Source organism: Hypanus sabinus, chromosome 14, assembly GCF_030144855.1.
Source record: "Hypanus sabinus isolate sHypSab1 chromosome 14, sHypSab1.hap1, whole genome shotgun sequence".
Lineage (NCBI taxonomy): Eukaryota > Metazoa > Chordata > Chondrichthyes > Myliobatiformes > Dasyatidae > Hypanus > Hypanus sabinus.
The window spans coordinates 63,171,781-63,192,468 of record NC_082719.1 but is presented as its reverse complement, the minus strand read 5'-3'; the positions used below and the strand labels follow the sequence as shown (position 1 = coordinate 63,192,468).

The window sequence follows — 20,688 nt, the reverse complement described above, 5'->3', positions numbered from 1 at the left end:
ATCAGACTCCTCAATACCCAGAGCCTGGACTGACACCATCTTACTGCCCTCTACTGTGCCTATTGCCTTGTTTATTATTTATTGTAATGCCTGCACTGTTCTGTGCACTTTATGCAGTCCTGGGTAGGTCTGTAGTTTAGTGTAGTCTTTTGTGTTGTTTTAACTAGATCAGTGTAATTTTTGTATTGTTTCATGTAGCACCATGGTCCTAAAAAACATTGTCTCGTTTTTACTGTGTACTGTACCAGCAGTTATAGTCGAAATGACAATAAAAAGTGATTTGACTTGGCTTGAAATAAATTGCAGGTAATCATCTGAAAATAATTGTTAATTAGTTCAAAACTAATCAGTATGATCCTATGCATTATTTTAGTGAGGATCTTTAATTTGAAAATACAATTATCACCAGAATCAGTGATAAGGCAACTTAAAATTTGTTTAAAAATCCTAACTTCATATTACAGAGAGGATGCAAAATGAAGAAGCAGAATAGTTTATCTGTCTTGGTAGTTTGTTTTTACCATCTTTGAATTCTGTGAGTACTCCACACAGTGCGAATCCATGTGTATACCTGCAAACTTCACAGTGGTTTACATATTTTTGGGAGGGGGGATAATTTGTGGTTTGTTATCTTCTATATCATTGTTTAATTGAACAGAAAACATTATGCAGGTTCTGAGACCTAAGATGTGTAAGAGGTGGGAAGTCACTTCCTAACAGCATAAACTGCAGAATCAAGGCAGCATTCCTATATCCATTCTCTCCATATGATTCCTCAGAATTTATACACATTTTTACAAAATGTGAAAATATTCATTATGTTCTCCAATTCAAGGTGAAGGTAAAGGGCAGTTATTGAAATCTTCTCTCTGTATTTTACTTGAACGTATTAATTTGTATTCATTGATTTGTAATTGTATGGTATCCATTCTCCTTTTATGATTAATATAAAAGCTATATCTTGAAATGTAGCTCACTATTTTGTAGTGAATTACCTTTCCTCATAATAGTTTAAAATTGACTGGCAGATTTATGCAATCAACAGTTTTGTACAGATTTTATTACTTTCCTCGCTGATTTTATTTTCTAATATATATATATTAATTTATATAGCGTATAAAATTCTATTAAACTTGATCCAGATACATTTGAATGCTATATTCCTTTAATAATCAAAACCTGGTCCTCTGTACCTTCCTCTACCACTGGATCCTTTACTCGCTCTTCAGGAGACAACAGACAGTGCGGATTGGAAGTAACATCTACGACTTATTGACAGTACAACACCGGTATATCTCAAGGATGTGTGCTTATCTTGCTGCTCTACTCTCTCTACCCCATGCCAGTGTAGCTAGGCACAGTTCAAACACCATCTATAAATTTGCTGATGATAGACTGGCTGGTTGAATAGTGTTGCAAGTATCAAGTCAAGTCAATTCAAGTTTATTGTCACTTAACTACATACGTATATAACCATATACAGGTTTCCCCCACTATTTGAAGGTAGAGCATTCCTATGAAACCATTTGTAAGCTGAAATGTCGTAAGTTGAAGAAGCAATTACCATTAACTTATATGGGAAAATTTTTGAGCATTCCCAGACCCAAAAAATAACCTACCAAATCAAACTAAATTATACACAAAACCTAAAATAACAGTAACATATAGTAAAAGCAAGAATGATATGATAAACATGCAGCCTATGTAAAGTAGAAATAGTGTATGTATGGTGTAGTTTCACTTATCAAAATCGGGAAGACAGCGAGTCAAAATCAATTCGGAGAAAAAAATCGGCAACTACACGCCTACGCACGTACACGCATGTGCAAACAACTGCACACACAAGGCTTCACGGTCATTGTAGTCTTTCTTGGAGTAAACACGTATAAAGCGGGCATCTTTTTTGGTAAAAGCGAAAATCCTCTTTGGTTAGCGAAAACAGGTACTAATGTAGGTCTTTTGTAGCAGCGAGCTGTTGCAAAGCAAACATTTGAAAAACCCTGTACAGGTAGTCCCCAAGTTACGAACGTCTGACTTATGGACAACTCGTACTTATGACCCGAGGAAGGAGAACGCCGTTCACCATTTTAAGTTGGATCACAATGCCATAAGTCAGATCGCAATGCTGTCAGCCATTTTAAGTCGTTGCCGTTGACACTGTGTTGAGTGTGTAACTTTGTATTTAGCTTAATTTTTTCTTAGTAAGATTCACCTTGACCCCACCCCCTTTCCGGTTGCTGGTGGCACAGTGAGATCAGCACCGGGCTCGAGAACAGAGGTTCCCAAGTTCACTCCAGTGACAGACCGCTCCCGAGTGTGCTCTCCATTCATGCCGGGTTGATGTTGAGCTCACAACTCGACCTCGTAAAGGATAAAGTGAGAATAATGGAGCATGTGAAAGGCCCTGCCTGGATGAAAGCTACAATTATTACTAAGCAATGCAGTGGTTTAATTATTGGAATACATGTGTTTCTTAAGTGTTTTATATGCTTAGAAAGGTAAAATATGTACGAAGACAAACGTCTAACTAACTGGCGCTAAATAATACCGGATGTACTTGTTATGACTTACGTAAAAATCCGACTTAAAGACAAACTCAGGAACGGAACTCATTCATAACCTGGGGACTGCCTGTAATGTATATAGAAACAAAACAAATGTTTCTCCAAACCAAGGTGTAAAGCACAGTAGTAAGCATAACACACAATAATTTATGAAGGTAATGATAAAATGTACAGATGAATCAATCAAACATAAATAAAGTGCACTTTATATTAATATTGTAATGTACAGAACAGATTAACCAGTGTCATTTCAAATACAATGTAGCAGAGAGTTCAAGAGCCTAATGGCCTGGGGGAAGAAATTGTTTCTCATCCTGACCATTCTTGTAGCCTTTCTACTGATGGTAGAAAGTCAAAGAGGATGGTGGATGGATGGGTGGGATCCTTAATAATACTAAGGGCCCTGTGTATGCAGTGCTCTTGTTAAATGTTCCTGATGGATGGTAAGGAGACCCCTATGTGAACTCCAAGGCACTTGGTTCACTTAACTCTCTCTGCAGGGGAACTACGTATTCGCAGAGTGGGGTGCATCTGTAACTTGGCATTCAACGCCAATAAGACCAAAGAGTTTATTGTATACTTCAGGAGAGGAAGTTGAGGGAACACCCAGAGTCCTTATCAAGGGGTCAGAATCAGAAACAGCAGTGGAAAGGGTGGACAGTTTAAGTTCCTGGGTGTCAACATCTCTGAAGAACTATCCTGAGCACAACATATTGATGCCATTATGAAGAAGGCCTGACAGTGGCTATATTCATTAAGAGTTTGAGGAGATTTGGTATGTTACCCAAGACGCTAGAAAATTTCTACAGATGACCCATGGAGAACATTCTAACTGGTTACATCACTGTTTGGTGTGGAGGGGCCTCTGCTTGGGATTGGAGAAAGCTGCAGAGGGTTGCAAACTCAGCCAGTCCATCATGGGCACTAGCTTCCTCAACATAGAATCATCTTCAAAAGCAATGCCTCAAAAAAGGCAGCATCTATCATTGAGGACCCTCATCATCCAGGGTATGCCCTCTTCTTGTTACAACCATCTCAAAGGAGGTACAGGGCCTGGAGACACACACTGTAGGAGCAGCTTCTTCCCCTTTGCTGTCAGATTGCTGAATAGACATGGAATCAACCCGTGAACACTACCTCACTACCTTTGCTTTCCTTCTATGCTGCTTATTTAATTTATTTTTATATGTATTTCTTATTGAAATCTATACTGTTTTTATGTATTGCACTGTATGCTGATACAAAACAACATATTTCATGACATATGTCAGTGATATTAAACATGATTCTGATTATGAGTCACACAAGTAGATCCTTTCACAGTTACCCTACCACAATATGTTACTATAACATTTTGGAGGTGCAAAACTACCATCTTATGCTCATAACACTGTAAAGTTCAATCATCTTAACTTAAATGATATTGCTTGTTTACAGTAATGTGTGGTGGTTCATTTTGGGCGGTCTAATATGATGGCAGAATATAGTATTTAATGGTAAGACTCTTGGCAGTGTGGAGGATCAGAGGGATATTGGGGTCCGAGTCCATTGGACACTTGAAGCTGCTATGCAAGTTGACTCCGTGGTTAAGAAAGCATATGGTTCATTGACCTTCGTCAATCGTGGGGTTGAGTTTAGGAGCCCGAGAGGTAATGTTGCAACCATATAGGACCCTGGTCAGACCCCACTTGGAGTACTGCGCTCAGTTCTGGTCGCCTCACTACAGGAAGAATGTGGAAACCATAGAAAGGGTGCAGAGGAGATTTACAAGGATGTTACCTGGATAAGGGAGCATACCTTATGATAATAGGTTAAATGAACTCAGCCTTTTCTCCTTGGAGCGATGGAGGATGAGAGGTGACCTGTTAGAGGTGTATAAGATGATGGGAGGCATTGATTGTGTGGATAGTCAGAGGCTTTTTCCCAGGGCTGAAATGGCTAGCACGAGAGGGCACAGTTTTAAGGTGCTTGGAAGTAGATACAGAGGAGATGTCAGGGATAAGTTTTTTATGCAGAGAGTGGTGAGTGCGTGGAATGGCTGCCAGCAACAGTGGTGGAGGCAGATACGATAGGGTCTTTTAAGAGACTCCTGGACAGGTACATGGAGCTTAGAAAAATAGAGGGCTATGGGTAACCCTAGGTAATTTCTAAGGTAAGGACATGTTCGGCACAGCTTTGTGGGCTGAAGGGCCTGTATCATGCTGTAGGTTTTCTATGTTTCTAAGAGTTTCTGATAATACCACAGTTTAAAAAAAAGTTTTAATTATGTTTGTACATTCTTCGTTACTACCACTGCAGAAATCCATGAAGAGACGTGTGTGTTTATCTATTACTAACCTAGAATCTGGCATACATGAACTGTTAGAAGTATCTTTAGAATTAATTTGAAGTGGCATTACCTTAATGTGTCTTTACAATAGCAGGCTTCTGACTGATCCCTGCTTGGAGATGGTATTGCTGCAGAAGGGCATATTTTGTTTTATTTTGAAGTTGTTTCCAAAGACTTTCTAGTTACGTACGTTTTGAACTGTGTTACTTTCTAATTAGTAGCTTATTTTGGCATATTAATAAAAATGAATGCTTCTTAAATTATGTTTAATACTTATCCTATGTCAGTGTTTCTTTTGAAGATACCTTTTCATAATACATCTTACATATGTATTAATTATAGTTGATTGCAGTTACCTTTATATTTTAATTTGCTATCATATTAACTGATAAATCATTGTCCGTGTTTTACGTAATTGATTGTGTTTCATTTCATTCAGGAGAATTTTATTGCTTATATTGTACTTGTCTTATTTCCTTCTATTCCAGGATGTCTCACATACTTCAGTTTGAAGAACAAACAAGAAAAGTAAAGGATGCAAACATGCAAGATGAAGACACATTTGAAATACATGATCCCCGGAATCCAGTGAATAAAAGACGAAGGGAAGAAAGCAAAAAGATCATGAAAGAGAAAAAAGAAAGAAGATAAACCCTAACATACCCGAAAGAGGAAGCTGTATATATATATGATACATCCTTCACAAATCATCCAGTGTCTGCTAATATTTAAGCAGCTTGAAGTAGTCTGTAATGTTACAAATTCGCCAAGTGATGCTCATTGAAAGAATACATTTTCTAATAATTTTTCTTCAAATAGCAGGAAAATAAATTTTATTATCGCAATTTTTTTGTTCTTCTGTAGTGCCTTTAATAATGCCAAGTGTTTTATGTCTCCTATTCACAAACTGGGTCATTACCTGGTAGAATACTCTTTGTAAAGGTTAATATTTCTTCCTCTAGCCTTCACATGCTATCAGAGCATAAAGCTGCACTTCTGGCTGTACTTCTACTCCCGGCTTACACGCAGAGACTGAGTACCATGGCACCAATGGTGAGAACCATGAAGGTATGGTCAAGGAAGCTGGAGGAGCAGTAATAGGACAGCTTTAAACTGGTGGAATGAACAATATTCAAAGATTCGTCCACGGATGCACAGTTATCACCAGCTTCATCAAGACCTGTGTGGATGAGTGTGTGCCTTCAAGAACATATAGTACATACCCAAAACAAAAGCCATGGATAAACCATGTGACTTACTGTCTACAGAGGACTAGATGTGTGGACCTCAATACCGTTGATCCAGAACTCTACAAGAAGTCCAGATATGACCTATGGAAGGCTATCTTGAGAGTGCAAAGACAACTCTGAATGATGTTAGATTCAAAATTAGATGCACGTCAGCTCTGGCAGGGTTTGAAAGGCCATTACCTCCCACAAAGTGAAACCCAGCTTCATAAATTGGCTGTGATACTTCACTGACAGGTGAGCCTAATCCCTTTTATGCATGCATTGAGAAGGTGAATAAAGCTGCATATGGTAACTCGAAGATATCTGTTTCAGAGGCCAATGGCAGAACATCTTTCAATCCTCTCGGGGTGATGGTGTACCTGGAGGGCACTGAAAATCTGTGCCAAACAACTGGTGTAAGTTTACAGCAGATGCAATCTCACTAGCTCTTCACTCGGCCTTGGACCAGCTGGGCAATGGCAGTACCTACATCGGGCTGCTGTTTATTGATTACAGCTCAGCATTCAACACCATCAGTTCCTCAGTACTAATCAAGAAGCTTCAAAACCTGGGCCTCGGTATCACCCTCTGCAACTGGATCCTAGACTTTCTCAACGGCAGACCACAGTCAGTGTGGATTGGAATAACATCTACTCCTCGTTGACATACACCAGTGCACCTCAAGGATGCGTGCTTAGCTTGTCATTCTACTCGAGTCTTTCTCAAGCTTTTTTCCCCTGGAGGAACCCTTGAAATAATTTTCAGATCTCAGGGAACCCTTGCATAAAAATTATTATATCCAGAGCTCTCAATATATTAGTGTGATCAGCAAATTGTAGATACAGTAATCCAAAAATAATTGTCAATGCTCTTTTGAGTAGAGAATGAACACCAGATAGTTAAGCTTAGCTTGCCTTTCTTGAACTTTTTCTCTTTCATAAATTTTAAAAACTCATAGGGCAAACCTAATAAATTTCTGAATTCTGGGTTGAACTTGAGATAAGCTCACATGGATTTCACCTACAACTGAAATGAAACAATTTCTATCCTTGCTCTTGATGCTGGTTAAACAAGAAGAAACTTGCTCACATAGCTGAATAGCTGAAAATTGCAGCAAAATGTTCATTGCTTTCCTATGAATGACAGGATACTCTTCTTTCAGAGAAATCCAGAGCTTATCCAGGGGCAGGTCAGTAAATCATATCTTGAATGCATGATCAGATTGCCACTCACAAAGTTCTTCCTCTTCTCTCAAAAAGTCGAGTTCTCAGGCTGAGCAGAAGATTCAGAGAAAAGGCCCCTTATTCAGTCATACAGTGTTGAAAAGGAGGAAAAATACTATACAATTTTGTTCTGCAGTTCTTGCAGATGTTTTTCAATAAGACTCAAGACTCTCTGATATCCTTCCTCACTCTCAAACCCAAGCAGCAATGGAAACATTTCAAGATTTCTTTTTGCTACATGATTTTTCTGAAGATCCCGTTTCCTTTTAAATCCAAGAATCTTGTTACTTGAAGTCAAAATATTTTCTCCAAGGCCTTGCAGAGACTTGTTCAACTGGTTTATATGATGAAAAATGTCTGTTAAGTAGGCAATTTTCTGCAGCCATTTTTCATCTTCAAAGCACTTGGCAAAATCCTACTATTTTCTTGAAAGTACTCCTGCAATTCACCTTCCAGCGCAAACACCCTATTGAGAACGTTCCCTCTGTAAAGCCACCGGATTTCTGTATGTAGCAGGAGATTGGTGTATTCCTTGTCCAGTTTTTCAAACACTCTTGAGTGAACTGGTCTTAAAACTATTAAATAACTTTCCTCTTCCACTTTTCAGTGACTGGTTTTATTGTCAAAAGTTTTAATCTATTTGTTTTAAGATTCTAATAGCTGTTTAAAATAATCAGCACTTTTACATGTCATATGCCTGTGATTCGTAGTTAAGTGTCTTCAATTTTGCTAAGCCATTGCAACATTTCTCTGTTGTTTGCCACAGAAAAGGCACATCGGAATAGGTTATTTCTTCAGCTGTTTGAACGGGACACGACTGCACAAGCACATGGAGGTCAGCCAGTGAGAACAGTGGGAAGAATTTAAAAAGAAGACAGATTTCCAGAGCAGACATCGGAAGAGAAGGAGACAGAATAGGAAGGCTTTGGCTCAATGGGGCTTTAAAAAGAAGACAGATTTCCAGAGCGGACATCGGAAGAGAAGGAGACAGAATAGGAAGGCTTTGGCTCAATGGGGCTTAGGCGATAAGGGTTCGAGGCCTGGTGTTATCTGTTTAAAATAAAGACAGGAAGTATGTGTGTGAGGCTGGTTTTCTGTGCTCGATGTCAGATGTGGGAGGTCCTGGAGACTCCCAGCTTCCTGGGTGACCACATCTGCACCAGGTGTGTTGAGCTGCAGCTCCTTAGAGACTGTGTTAGGGAACTGGAGCTGCAGCTCGATGACCTTCGTCTGGTCAGGGAGAGCGAGGAGGTGGTAGGAGCTGTAAGCAGGTAGTTACCCCGGGACCACAGGAGACAGAGAAGTGAGTAACAGTCAGGAGAGGAAAGGCCAAGAAGCAGATGCTAGAGAGTACCCCAGTGGCTGACTCCCTTAACAATAAGTACTCCTGTTTGAGTACAGTTGGGGGGGTTGGCCTACCTGGGGGATGCAACAGTGGCCGCGCCTCTGACATAGGGTTTGGTCCTGTGGCTCAGAACGGTAGGGAAGGGAAGAGGATGGCAGCAGTGATAGGGGACTCTATGGTTAGGGAGTCAGATAGGTGATTCTGTGGACACAGGAAAGAATCACGGATGGTAGTTTGCCTCCCAGGTGCCAGGGTCCGGGATGTTTCTGATCGCGTCCATGGTATCTTGAAATGGGAAGGAGAGCAGCCAGAGGCCACAGTACACATTGGTACCAATGACATAGGTAGGAAAAGGGAGGAGGTCCTGAAAACAGACTACAGGGAGTTAAGAAGGAAGTTGAGAAACAAGACTTCAAAGGTAGTAATCGGGATAACTGCCTGTGCCACAGGACAGTGAGTTAAGAAATAGATTGAAGTTGCTGAGGGATTGGAGTAAGGGACAGGGATTCAGATTTCTGGATCATTGGGACCTCTTCTGGGGCGGGTGTGACCTGTACAAAAAGGACGGGTTGCACTTGAATCCAGGGGGACCAATATCCTAGCGGGGAGGTTTGCAAAGGCTATTGGGGAGAGTTTAAACTAGAATTGCTGGGGGTTGGGAACCAAACTGAAGTGACAGAGGAAAGAGAGGTTGGCTCACAAATAGAGAAAGCTTGGAGACAGTGCAAAAGGAAGGATAGGCAGGTGATCAAGAAGGGACATACTTAGTCCGATGGTTTGAGATGTGTCTATTTTAATTCAAGGAGTAGTATGAATAAAGTGGATGAGCTTAAAGCATGGATCAGTACTTGGAGCAATGATGTTGTGGCCATTACAGAGTCTTGGATGTGCAGTGGCAGGAATGGCTACTTCAAGTGCCAGGCTTTAGATGTTTCAGAAAGGACAGGGAGGAAGGCAAAAGAGGTGGGGGCTTGGCACCGTTGTTCAGAGATAGTGTCATAGCTGCATAAAAAGAGGAAGTCATAGAGGGGTTGTCTGCGGAGTCTCTGTGGGTGGAAGTTAGGAATAGGAAGGGGTCAATACTGGGTGTTTTTTATAGACCACCCAATAGTAACAGGGACATCAAGGAGCAGATAGGGAGACAGATTCTGGAAAGGAGTAATAATAACAGGGTTGTTGTGGTGAGGGATTTTAATTTCCCAAATATTGATTGGCATCTCCTTAGAGTGAGGGATTTAGATGGGGTAGTGTTAGTGCATTCAGGAAGGTTTCTTGACACAATATGTAGATAAGCCTACAAGAGGAGAAGCTGTACTTGATCTGGTATTGGGAAATGAACCTGGTCAGGTGTCGGGTCTCTCAGTGGGAGAGCATTTTGGAGATAGTAATCACAATTCTATCTCCTTTACCATAGCATTGGAGAGGGATAGAACAGATAAGTTAGGGAAACATTTAGTTGGAATAAGGGATGAGGCTATCAGGCAGGAACTTGAGAGCATAGTAGAAACGGAGATGTATGGAAGAAATATGGCAAATGTTCAGGAGATATTTGTGTGGGGTTCTGAGTAGGTATGTCCAATGAGACATGGAAAGGATGGTAGGGTACAGAAATCGTAGTGTACAAAGGCTGATGTACATCTAGCTAAGAAGAAAAGAAGAGCTTACAAAAGGTTCAAAAAACTAAGTAATGATAGGAATCTAGAAGATTATAAGGCTAGCAGGAAGGAGCTTAAGAATGAAATCAGAAGGGGCCATGATTAATTCTAATTCCTGGCCTTGGCAGACAGGATTAAGGGAAACCCCAAGGCATTCTACAAGTATGTGAAGAGCAAGAGGATAAGACATGAGAGAATAGGACCAATCAAGTGTGACAGTGGAAAAGTGTGTATACAGCCAGAGGAAATAGCGGAGATACTTAATGAATACTTTGCTTCAGTATTCACTACGGATTATAGGGATGACATGCAGTGGACTGAAAAGCTTGAGTATGTAGATATTAAGGAAGAAGATGTCCTGGAGCTTTTGGAAAGCATCAAGTTGGATAAATCACTGGGACTGGGTGGGATGTACCCCAGGCTACTGTGGGAAGCAAGGGAGAAGATTGCTGAGCCTCTTGCGATGATCTTTGGATCATCAATGAGGACAGGAGAGGTTGCGGAGGATTGGAGGGTTATGGATGTTGTTCCCTTATTCAAGAAAGGGAGTACGGATAGCCGAGGAAATTATAGACCAGTGAGTCTTACTTCAGTGGTTGATAAGTTGATGGAGAAGAACCTGAGAGGCAGGAATTATGAACATTTGGAGAGGCATAATATGATTAAGAATAGTCAGCATGGCTTTGTCAAAGGCAGGTTGTGCCTTACGAGCCTGATGGAATTTTTTGAGGATGTGACTAAACACATTGATGAAGGTAGAGCCATAGATGTAGCGTATATGGATTTCAGTAAGGCATTTGATAAGGTACCCCATGCAAGGCTTATTGAGGAAGTAAGGAGGTATGGGATCCAAGGGGATATTGCTTTGTGGATCCAGAACTGGCTTGTCCACAGAAGAGAAAGAGTGGTTGTAGACAGGTCATATTCTGCATGGAGGCCAGTGACCAGTGGTGTGCCTCAGGGATCTGTTCTGGGACCCCTACTCTTTGTGATTTTTATAAATGACCTGGATGAGTAAGTGGAGGGATGGGTTAGTAAATTTGCTGATGACGCAAAGGTTGGGGGTGTTGTGGATAGTGTGAAGAGTTGTCAGAGGTTACAATGGGACATTGACAGGATGCAAAACTGGGCTGAGAAGTGGCAGGTGGAGTTCAACCCAGATAAGTGTGAGGTGGTTCATTTTGGTAGGTCAAAATGATGGCAGAATATAGTATTAATGGTAAGACCCTTGGCAGCATTGAGGATCAGAGGGATATTGGGGTTCAAGTCCTTAAGACACTCAAAGCTGCTGCACAGGTTAATTCTATGGTTCAGAAAGTATACGGTGCATTGGCCTTCAGCAATCATGGTATTGAGTTTAAGAGCCAAGAGGTAATGTTGCAGCTATATAGGAACCTGGTGAGACCTGACTTGGAGTACTGTACTCAGTTCTGGTCATCTCAGTACAAGAAGGACTTGGAAACCATAGAAAGATTTACAAGGATGTTGCCTGGATTGGGGAGGATACCTTATGAGAATAGGTTGAGTGAACTTGGCCTTTTCTCCTTGGAGCGACGGATGATGAGAGGTGACCTGATAGAGGTGTACAAGATGATGAGAGGCATTGATCGTGTGGATAGTCAAAGGCTTCTCCTGGGGTCTGAAACAGCTAGCATGAGAGGGCGTAGTTTTAAGGTGCTTAGAAGTAGGTGCAGAGGAGATATCAGGGGTAAGTTTTTTATGCAGAGAGTGTTGGGTGCGTGGAATGGGCTGCCAGCAGTGGTAGTGGAGGCAGAAACGATGGGGTCTTTTAAGAGATTCCTGGATGGCTACATGGAGATTAGAGAAATAGAGGGCTATGGGTAAAGCCTAGGTAGTTCTCAGTTAGGGACATGTTCAGCACAGCTTTGTGGGCTGAAGGGCCTGTATTGTGCTGTAGGTTTTCTATGTTTCTAACTTGGATCACCAGTCCATGTAAAACCCATTGATAAATAGTGTTCATTGCAAAGACAGTCTTTTTTGTGTCTGTTGTTGCACTATTGCAGTGAAATGACTCTGAAGATTGTAATTCTTCATCATTAACCTTATCAGAATTGTCCTAGAATCCTCTTCTTCCATTTCATTCTTTCTCTTCAAAAATCGCCACAATGGACGTCCTTAGGTTTTTGAGCTAGGTTTTTGCAGAGCAATAGACTTCAATTAACTGCTTAATAATGTTGCTCTCTTCGAACACTTAAAGTGAATTTATTATATTATATATATATACACACACACATACATACATATATGTGTGTGTGTGTGTGACCATATACAAATGTACATTTTCTGTGGGCAATCATAATAACTAGAAGAAACCAATAGAATCAATGAAAAACTGCACACAAAAGGACAGACAACCACCAATGTGCAAAAATAAAATAACAAGCTGTGCAAATACAAAAAGAAAAGTAAAATAATAATAATAAATAAATAAGCAATAAATATCAAGAACATGAGATGAAGAGTCCTTGAAAGTGGTTATGGGAATAGTTCGTTGATGGACCAAGAGAAGTTTTACCCTCTGGTTCAAGAGCATGATGGTTGATAAACCTAGTGCTGCCAGTCTTGGGGCTCCTTTACCTTCTTCCTGATAGTAGCAGTAAAAAGTGAGCATATCTTGGATGGTGAGAGTCCTTGAAGATGGGTGCAACAAGTGTACAACAGTTGTATGATGTCATATACTTCATACTCCATGAATTGTTTTGTAATAAAGAATATCCAAAGGTTTTTTTGCCTACATTACAAGTCTTCTCATAAAACTCAAAATATTTGCAGGGGGAAATAAGAAACACTGAGTAGCAAACTGTTACCATGGACACCAGTCGAAGAATTATGCTCGTATAAACAAACAAGGTCTTGAGAAAGCACAGAACAGCATCACACAGCATGTTTCATTGTGAATGTTGTTCAACCCACCATCTCAAGACGTTCAGAGAGGATGTGTTAAATTTTTCACAAACAGAACTTCCCAGTGTTTGTCAGTATTTAGACCTTTCGTTTTCATGACTTGCTTATTGTTTTCTGTGGTCAAGATTACTGGTGTTCATGGAGTGTTTAGCAGCACCTTAATGTATATCTTCTGAAGTTTTCTTTCCCAATCTTAACCTGTTATTTAGCAACCTTTAATGCACTGATCATTTTCTGGAAGCATCACACAATTTCCATAGGGACAAAGAGGAATTTCTTTGGCCCAGAGTTCCACATTCAGAGATCTAGTTTTTAAAAGAAAACAATAATTTCTTCAGTTTCCCATGTGATGTGTAACAGGAAGCAGCATTTCCTTTCTGTGATCCTTACTTACCTAAAATTATGTTTAGTTTCTTTTTTAGTTTAAAAGATCTTTCTCAAATTTTAGAGACAGATGGTAAGAATATTCAACCTTGTCACACATCAGGTTTATTGTAACCTGAAGCCTCACTTGTACCTGTTGAGAGCACTTCAGATTCAGGTTTATTTATCACGTGTACATTAATAACCAAAACACACCCAAGGATGTGCTGAGGCAGCCCACAATTTCTGCCACATAGTCCGGTGCTTCACATCATGCCCACTTGGCCTCAGAGTCACAGAAATCCAGGCTCCAAACTCAGTCCCTGGCATAGGCTCACAGTCTCTGTTAGTAAAGCAGTTTTGGATCTGGGTTGAAGGATGCAAGGAGAGATGGTGACAACTAAAAGTGTGTACAAATGTGGGAGGGCAAAGACACAAGCAACCCATCCACTTCCATCTCCCAATAATTACGTTGCAAATTTAAATATAATATGTCACTGTTCAAGGTACCCCTTCAAAAACAGTCAAATTTAAACTGTCAAGTGTGGAAATGCACATTTGAAATGTACGAAGAGAAGCAAGAGATTCCATATGAAATTATTCAGATAGCGTGCTGTTATAAATGTAGATGAAGCAGAATATTAGCCTGGATTGAATAGAAACCAGCAGTGCTTTCTTTATAATCTGATAACATACCAGCTATTTTTCTACATTTTCAGTAAGTAATTATTATAGTAAACTCTTCTAGTGCTTAAAATCGAATCCGGTACCTGGCAGGAAGCCCAAGAAGAGGCTATTTGTCATAAACGCTGGGAAAGCACAAGATCTTTTTTCAATTATTACACTAGTTATAAGACTCTTAGCAGACTCATCCATTTGAAGATGAGGTTGCAGTAAAAGTATAGTGGTGTATCAGCTGGTGGTGATGGCTCACCATTCCAAGGACCTGGGTTCATTCCTAATCTTGGGTGTGAGCTGTCTGCGGCTTTACTATTCCTTCTTTTACCATGTGGATTCTCTGGTTTCCTCCCACAGACCAAAAATATGCTGGTGGGTTAATTATCTACCTTAGTTACCCTGTAATATTAGTGTAACCAAAAAAAAATCTCAAAGGGGAATTGATAGGCATGTATGCAGGAAAATAAATCACAGATACAAGCAAATCAGGGGAGATGGGAATGTTGGAAGTGGTTTCCTAGGGCATCTTATAGGAGGAGAAAGAAATAGAAGTGTTTAGAGCAGGTATTTCATACATGAAAAAAGGTGAAGGTAAGGCCATCTGTGGTGGAGTGCTTAAAATCAGAGATATCTACGAGGTGCAGGCGGAAGAAGGAGAGGGGAGAGCAAGGATTATGTTTTAAAATTTGAAATGCCCTTTATTAGGGTCAATGTAGGTCAAAGAGGGAACACTTGGAAGAGTGAATGGGCATGATAGGCAATGGACACCAGTTTTTTGGATGAAAGGAAATAAGGTATCTGGATATATGCTTTGGAATTGTAACAAATAAAAAAAATAGTAATAGCTGAGCTGAGGAATGGGATCAGGTAGTGCTATGTAGATTTATTAATAGGATGAGAAATGCATCACAAGATAAATTAACCATTTATCTCCATTGGTGGCCATCCCTTCAACCGCATAAGCTTTAAATTATAGAAATCCTTCCCCCACCTTTCTGCCTCTTTTTCGCCCTCCTTTTTGGTATGACTTTTTGTCACTCCCAGCAGAGCCACCTTTTATTTCTCTGCGTCAGATTTTGCTAGATAATGTTCTTGAGAGCTATCTTGGATTTTTTAATTTGATTGAAAGTGCCTCATTTGTGCAAAATTTTATGAGTTTCAGACATAAGTCATGAGAACACAGCCTCAGAATAGAGGAATGTCCCTTTAGAACAGAGATGAGGAGGAATTTCTTTAGCCAGAGTTGCTGAATTATTGAAATTCATTGCCACAGATGGCTGTAGAGGCCAAGTCATCAAGTATATTTAAAGCGGAGGTTGATAGGTTCTGAATTAGTAAGGACATTGTAGGTTATGGGGAGAAGGCAGGTAAATGGAGTTGAGAGAAATAAACCAGCCATGATAGAATGGCACAGTAGGCTGGATGGGAAGAATGGCTTTATCCTGGTCCTATCTTTTATGGTCTTATGGTTGCCATAAGAGAACTAACTCATTGCAAAGCAAGAAGTCATTGAAAATGGATTGCTTATCATTTAAGTCCCATCTTGGCCATATACTGTAGGATACACAGATTGTGAACAGCTTAATTTTCAGGCAATTGTGAAGGACAGTGTTGGAGCTACAGTTAAGCTGGTGAGTTTGTGGCAGTGTATAACAAAAATGTTTAGATTTCTCTCATATTTATGTCAAATATTTTATAGATTTTTTTTAACTGGTCTATGTAGACAGTGTTGAGGTTTGGCAGAATATCAACAAGGTTCAATGGAACTGAAGCTGTGTTTGGATAATGACCTCAAGAGAAAATATGGAGTTGAGAAGCAAAAGGGGTCAATGAAATAATTATTTGGGGACACTAGAGATAATGGTAATAAAGTAGAGAGAATTCATATAGGAAATTATCCAATTTCAGTTGTAAATACAAATGTAAACAATGCATTTATAATCCCGAACAAATCTGGTAAGGAGAGGTGTTGAAGGAGGACGTGTAGACAATCATGCAATGGCTGCAAACAAGTTGAGAAAGGATCCTTTATCTTCTCCATCATCACATTTTATGTCATATGTGACTCTGATAAAGAGTAATTTGGGCAAAAGCAAAACTTAATTGGAGAGTTATCAATATGGAATTCTGCAGACAACCAAAAAGAAACTTGAGATGTAGGAGCATGTTGGAGGAGACTGGAGATGCAGCTGTATCTTCCACTGCAAGGGTTTCAAGATTTCTGAAGGGGAGGTCTTTGGTTTTGGTTTATTATTGTCCAAGATACAGTGAAAAACTCGTCTTGCATTTTTTTTATTGTCAGTTTGAAAGAGAGAAAGCAACTAATATCAATGAAAACCAGAAAGAGAATAGGAAATGGGGGAATATTGTGACAACATACAAAGGACTTCAGAATTCAGGGGAAAAGTTTCATTGGAATGTGTTTCCTTATTATCAATATATTTAGAATCCTGTTGTTATAAGTGTTTCAGATTTAGATTCATTTATTTATTACTTTACGTTAACAAGCAACACAAGCTAAGGATGTTCTGCATGCAGTCCACAAGTGTTGGCACACATTCCAGAAAAGCATGCCCTCAACATTTAGCTACGCAGCTACAAAACAAAAGCAAAGCAGACCCATTTTATCCCTCCCACTCACATCCACCAACACAGGACAGGCCTCCAATCTCCAGTCCCTGGGCTGCATTCAGACTCACAGACATTAGACTTATGACTTTTAGACATACTGAACCAGGGGCCTCGACTTCCAGACCACCCAACTTCAACCTTCAGTATCAACCCCAGGACTCACTGATTCATGGAGTGTTGAAGTTAGGACTAGCAAGAGACTCACCAACCTGAGGGGTCACTTACCCTCTTGTCTTCTGTTCACATGGACACACGATGCTCTGTTCCTGAGACTCACTGAGCTAGGGGTTCACCAGCCCTTGCCTACTGGGCCCAATTTCCTTGGTTATTGACCACAGGGATTGCTGACAATCCAACATCTGTTTACAAGGATCACTGGCTTTCTACCATGGGGCACGAAATCTGAACTATAGCTCTTCATTTACTACCCCTTACCTTCAATGCCTCTCAACACTGTCCCTAAACCCTAACCTGTCTCCTATCTACTCACATTGCTCCTAAAACAACCTGTTGTTCCTTTCATCGCAATGCGGCAACCTTGCTGCATTTGACTGTTTTTTTACAAGGCTAAGTTACTAGCTCGATGCTCTGCATGAATGGAAAGTGTGCAAGAAGCTGGCCAGATTTGAACCCAGGACTATTCGCCACCAGTTCGCAGGTGCTAATGCCATTACACCACAGTCCAGGTAACCAAAACTATCTTTCAGAACCTAAAAACAAGTGAGTCAGAGCCAGGACCTTGATGGACATACGATGGCACCATCTTGACCGCTCTTGATCACAAAAGTTGGCAAATCAGGAACAAAATATATTAGTGAGAAAAATTGACATCATCATAAGCTACTGAATCCCTCATGCCAAATCTGCCAATTAATAAGATTATAGCTAATCATTTACCTCTTACCAGGAATCAATCTGCTGCACCTTTGTGGCCATTTGGATATCATAAGTCATTCTGTCATTAAGAGGGGAGCCCAGGCTATATACACTATGCTAATTATGATTCCACCAGTGCTTTGTATAATAGGAACAAGGCATTTGCAGAAACAAATTGCAAGGATGCTGCTGGGAACTGAGTTATAGGGAAAAGTTAAATAGGTTAGGACTTTATTCCCTAGAGCATAGAAGAATGAGGGGAGATTTGATAAATGTATATTGAATTATAAGGAGTATAGATAGGGTAAATATAAGCAGGCTTTTGCCACTGAGATTGGCTGAGACTAGAATTAGGGGTCAAAGGATAAGGATGAAAGGAGAAATATTTAAGGAAAACACGATAGGGAACTTCTTCACTCAGAGGTGGTGAGAGTGAGAAATGAGCCGCCAGTGGAAGTGGTGGATGTGGGCTCACTTTCAACATTTAACAGAAGTTTGGATAGGTACATGGATGGAAGGGTATGGAGGGCTTTGGATGATGAGTCTAGGCAGATTAATCGTTCAGCATGAACTAGATGGAGCAAAGGGCCTGTTTCTGTGCTGTAGTATTCTATGATTCTATGACTCCTACTGTTGGGCTCAAAATCCCTTTGTAATAAAGCCCATCATGCAATTTGCCTTCTTAATTGTTTTACACACCTGTGTGTTAAATTTCAGTGATTGGTCCATGATGATATCCAGGTTCCTTGAAGCAATGTAATTTTTCAAATTTTCACTATTTAAAACATGGTCCACCTCTTTAATATTTATTAACAAAAATAGATATTGTTTTTCCACATTTGCCCATTCTCCTGTAACTCCTGAAGCTTTTCTACTTTCTCTTTTTACCCCTCAATGCCACATTGCTTTGTTTTATGGGGAAATTGGATATATTACATGTAATCTTCTTTTCTAAATTATTTGGAACCCCAGTTCCAGTCTAACTCCTGATCTTCCTATTGTCTTCCCTAAATGTGTCTTCTGTAAACTTGAAAATGTTGCATTTAATTCCACCATACAAACCCTTAACATTCATATGAAATGTAATAATACAGCCTATTCTCCGACCATGGGAAATGCCATGAGAGTTCTACTAGTAATTTTTTTTGCTTTTGTGTATAATTCAAAGATTCGTCCATCCTCTCAGAATAAGAGTAACACAATTCCCATTGGCTCTATTTATTTTCTGTTTGCAAATAAATTTAAACATATTTATCTTTACTACTGAAACAGAATTAATTACTAATTTTAATATGGCCCAATGTTAAAATTCAGAAGACTGTTCTTTAATAAATAAAATGAATATCCCCTAGTAAACATTATATGCAGAATGAAAGGAGAGTAAAAATTTTTAAGTAGGTAACCCTAAAATATTTCGCATTTTTATAATGGCCATCTGACTATTCAGAAATCCCAACTGTTTTACATCTGCCGCACAAGATGTTATTGGCCACAGTTCTGACAATACCAATCCACTCACTGAGGCTTGATTCCTGTGTTCCCTTCAAACTCACCTGGTTCTTTTTCACATAACGCCCTTTAATATCTTATGTTATTTGCTGTGTACTATTAGACCACAGATCTGAGATCTCTTTCTGCATCTCTTTCTAGCAGGTAAAGGAAAAGTGTAAAGGTGATTTACCTTGAACAACCTTGTAATCAGCTGAGTAGAGGGAACTTTGAAGCAAAGTGAGTGAAGAATAAAGATACCTAACTCAACGTGGAATGTTTGACTGAAATAAAGTAAGAAATTTTACATGATTCGGAAGAATTTGAACCAATGTTAGCATTTTCTTCCTCATTTCAATAGAAAATTTTACTATTATTTCACCATTTTACGAAAGAAATGAAGAATCATTGGAATCCAAGGTCACAAAGAGCAAAGCGCTGGCATGTTTTCATGGCAGGAGTAAAATTAATGAGTAAGAGATTTATCAAAGTATTGCCACAGTATATTTGACAGCTCTGAAGTGTGAAGTATATAAACCAGCTCAGTGATGCAACAAAATTGCCATATGAAACAACATATTGGCAGAAAATATTCCTTAATGCATTGATTGACTAAAGTAAAAAATATTTCAAACCACATTTACAGTATATGATTGATACTTTGATTTTAGAGATATGTAATAGTGAGAGTAAAAGCTCAAAATTCCTTTCCTATAATCTATTACACAGTTGAAAGAGAATGCCTCCAAGTAGTCTGCCTCTTAAGAGATTTTTAAAAATTAACCACAATTCAAATAACTTTTCTTTTCCAAATCTTGATCTGGCCAGTTCCACTTTTTATTCTCCTATTATCTTCAGTCTTGATAATTCCAAACTGCAAAAGAGTTTTATCCTTCTAAATGATATTTCAAATGTTCCAGAAGGAAATTGAGCAGAAGCTGATTCTTAAATAATTCAGAAAGGGGTTTGAATAGAGATTTGAAAATGAGGAATTACCAGATTTTGGACGATAAGAGGTATTGTGGAACTATATCAGAATGGTCACTCTCTGTTTTATTTTTCATTGTATAATTGTAGACTTTTATATTAATGTGTATATTAACTCTGCTGTTCCTTCAGATGTCTTGAATAATGTTCTTTTTCTTTTTTCAGAAATAAAAGTTTACTCTGTTAATCTTTGCATATTCCATCACAAATGTATTTATTCATTATCTGTTAATAAGTATATCTGCAATGGAATGTATAAAGAATAATGGGCTAAAATTTTATTTGTTTATTTTCTTTGTATAAAAGCTGAGAAGATCTAACAATAGAACTCATTATATGAAGATAGGCAGCCACACTCGGAACGTTATAACTCTCCAGCAAGTGAGCAGAGAACA

General features: G+C 39.4%; 1 protein-coding gene across 1 annotated transcript in view; it reads left to right on the top strand.

Annotated features, from left to right (window-relative positions):
• Positions 1–5,738, top strand: part of cwc27 (CWC27 spliceosome associated cyclophilin) — a 128,741-nt gene extending 123,003 nt beyond the window's left edge. Inside the window, exon 14 of the mRNA XM_059989324.1 lies at positions 5,382–5,738. Coding sequence (XP_059845307.1) covers positions 5,382–5,544 — 163 coding nt within the window. The 3' untranslated portion in view covers positions 5,545–5,738. The remainder of the gene's footprint in view (positions 1–5,381) is intronic.
• Positions 5,739–20,688: the final 14,950 nt, after the last annotated feature.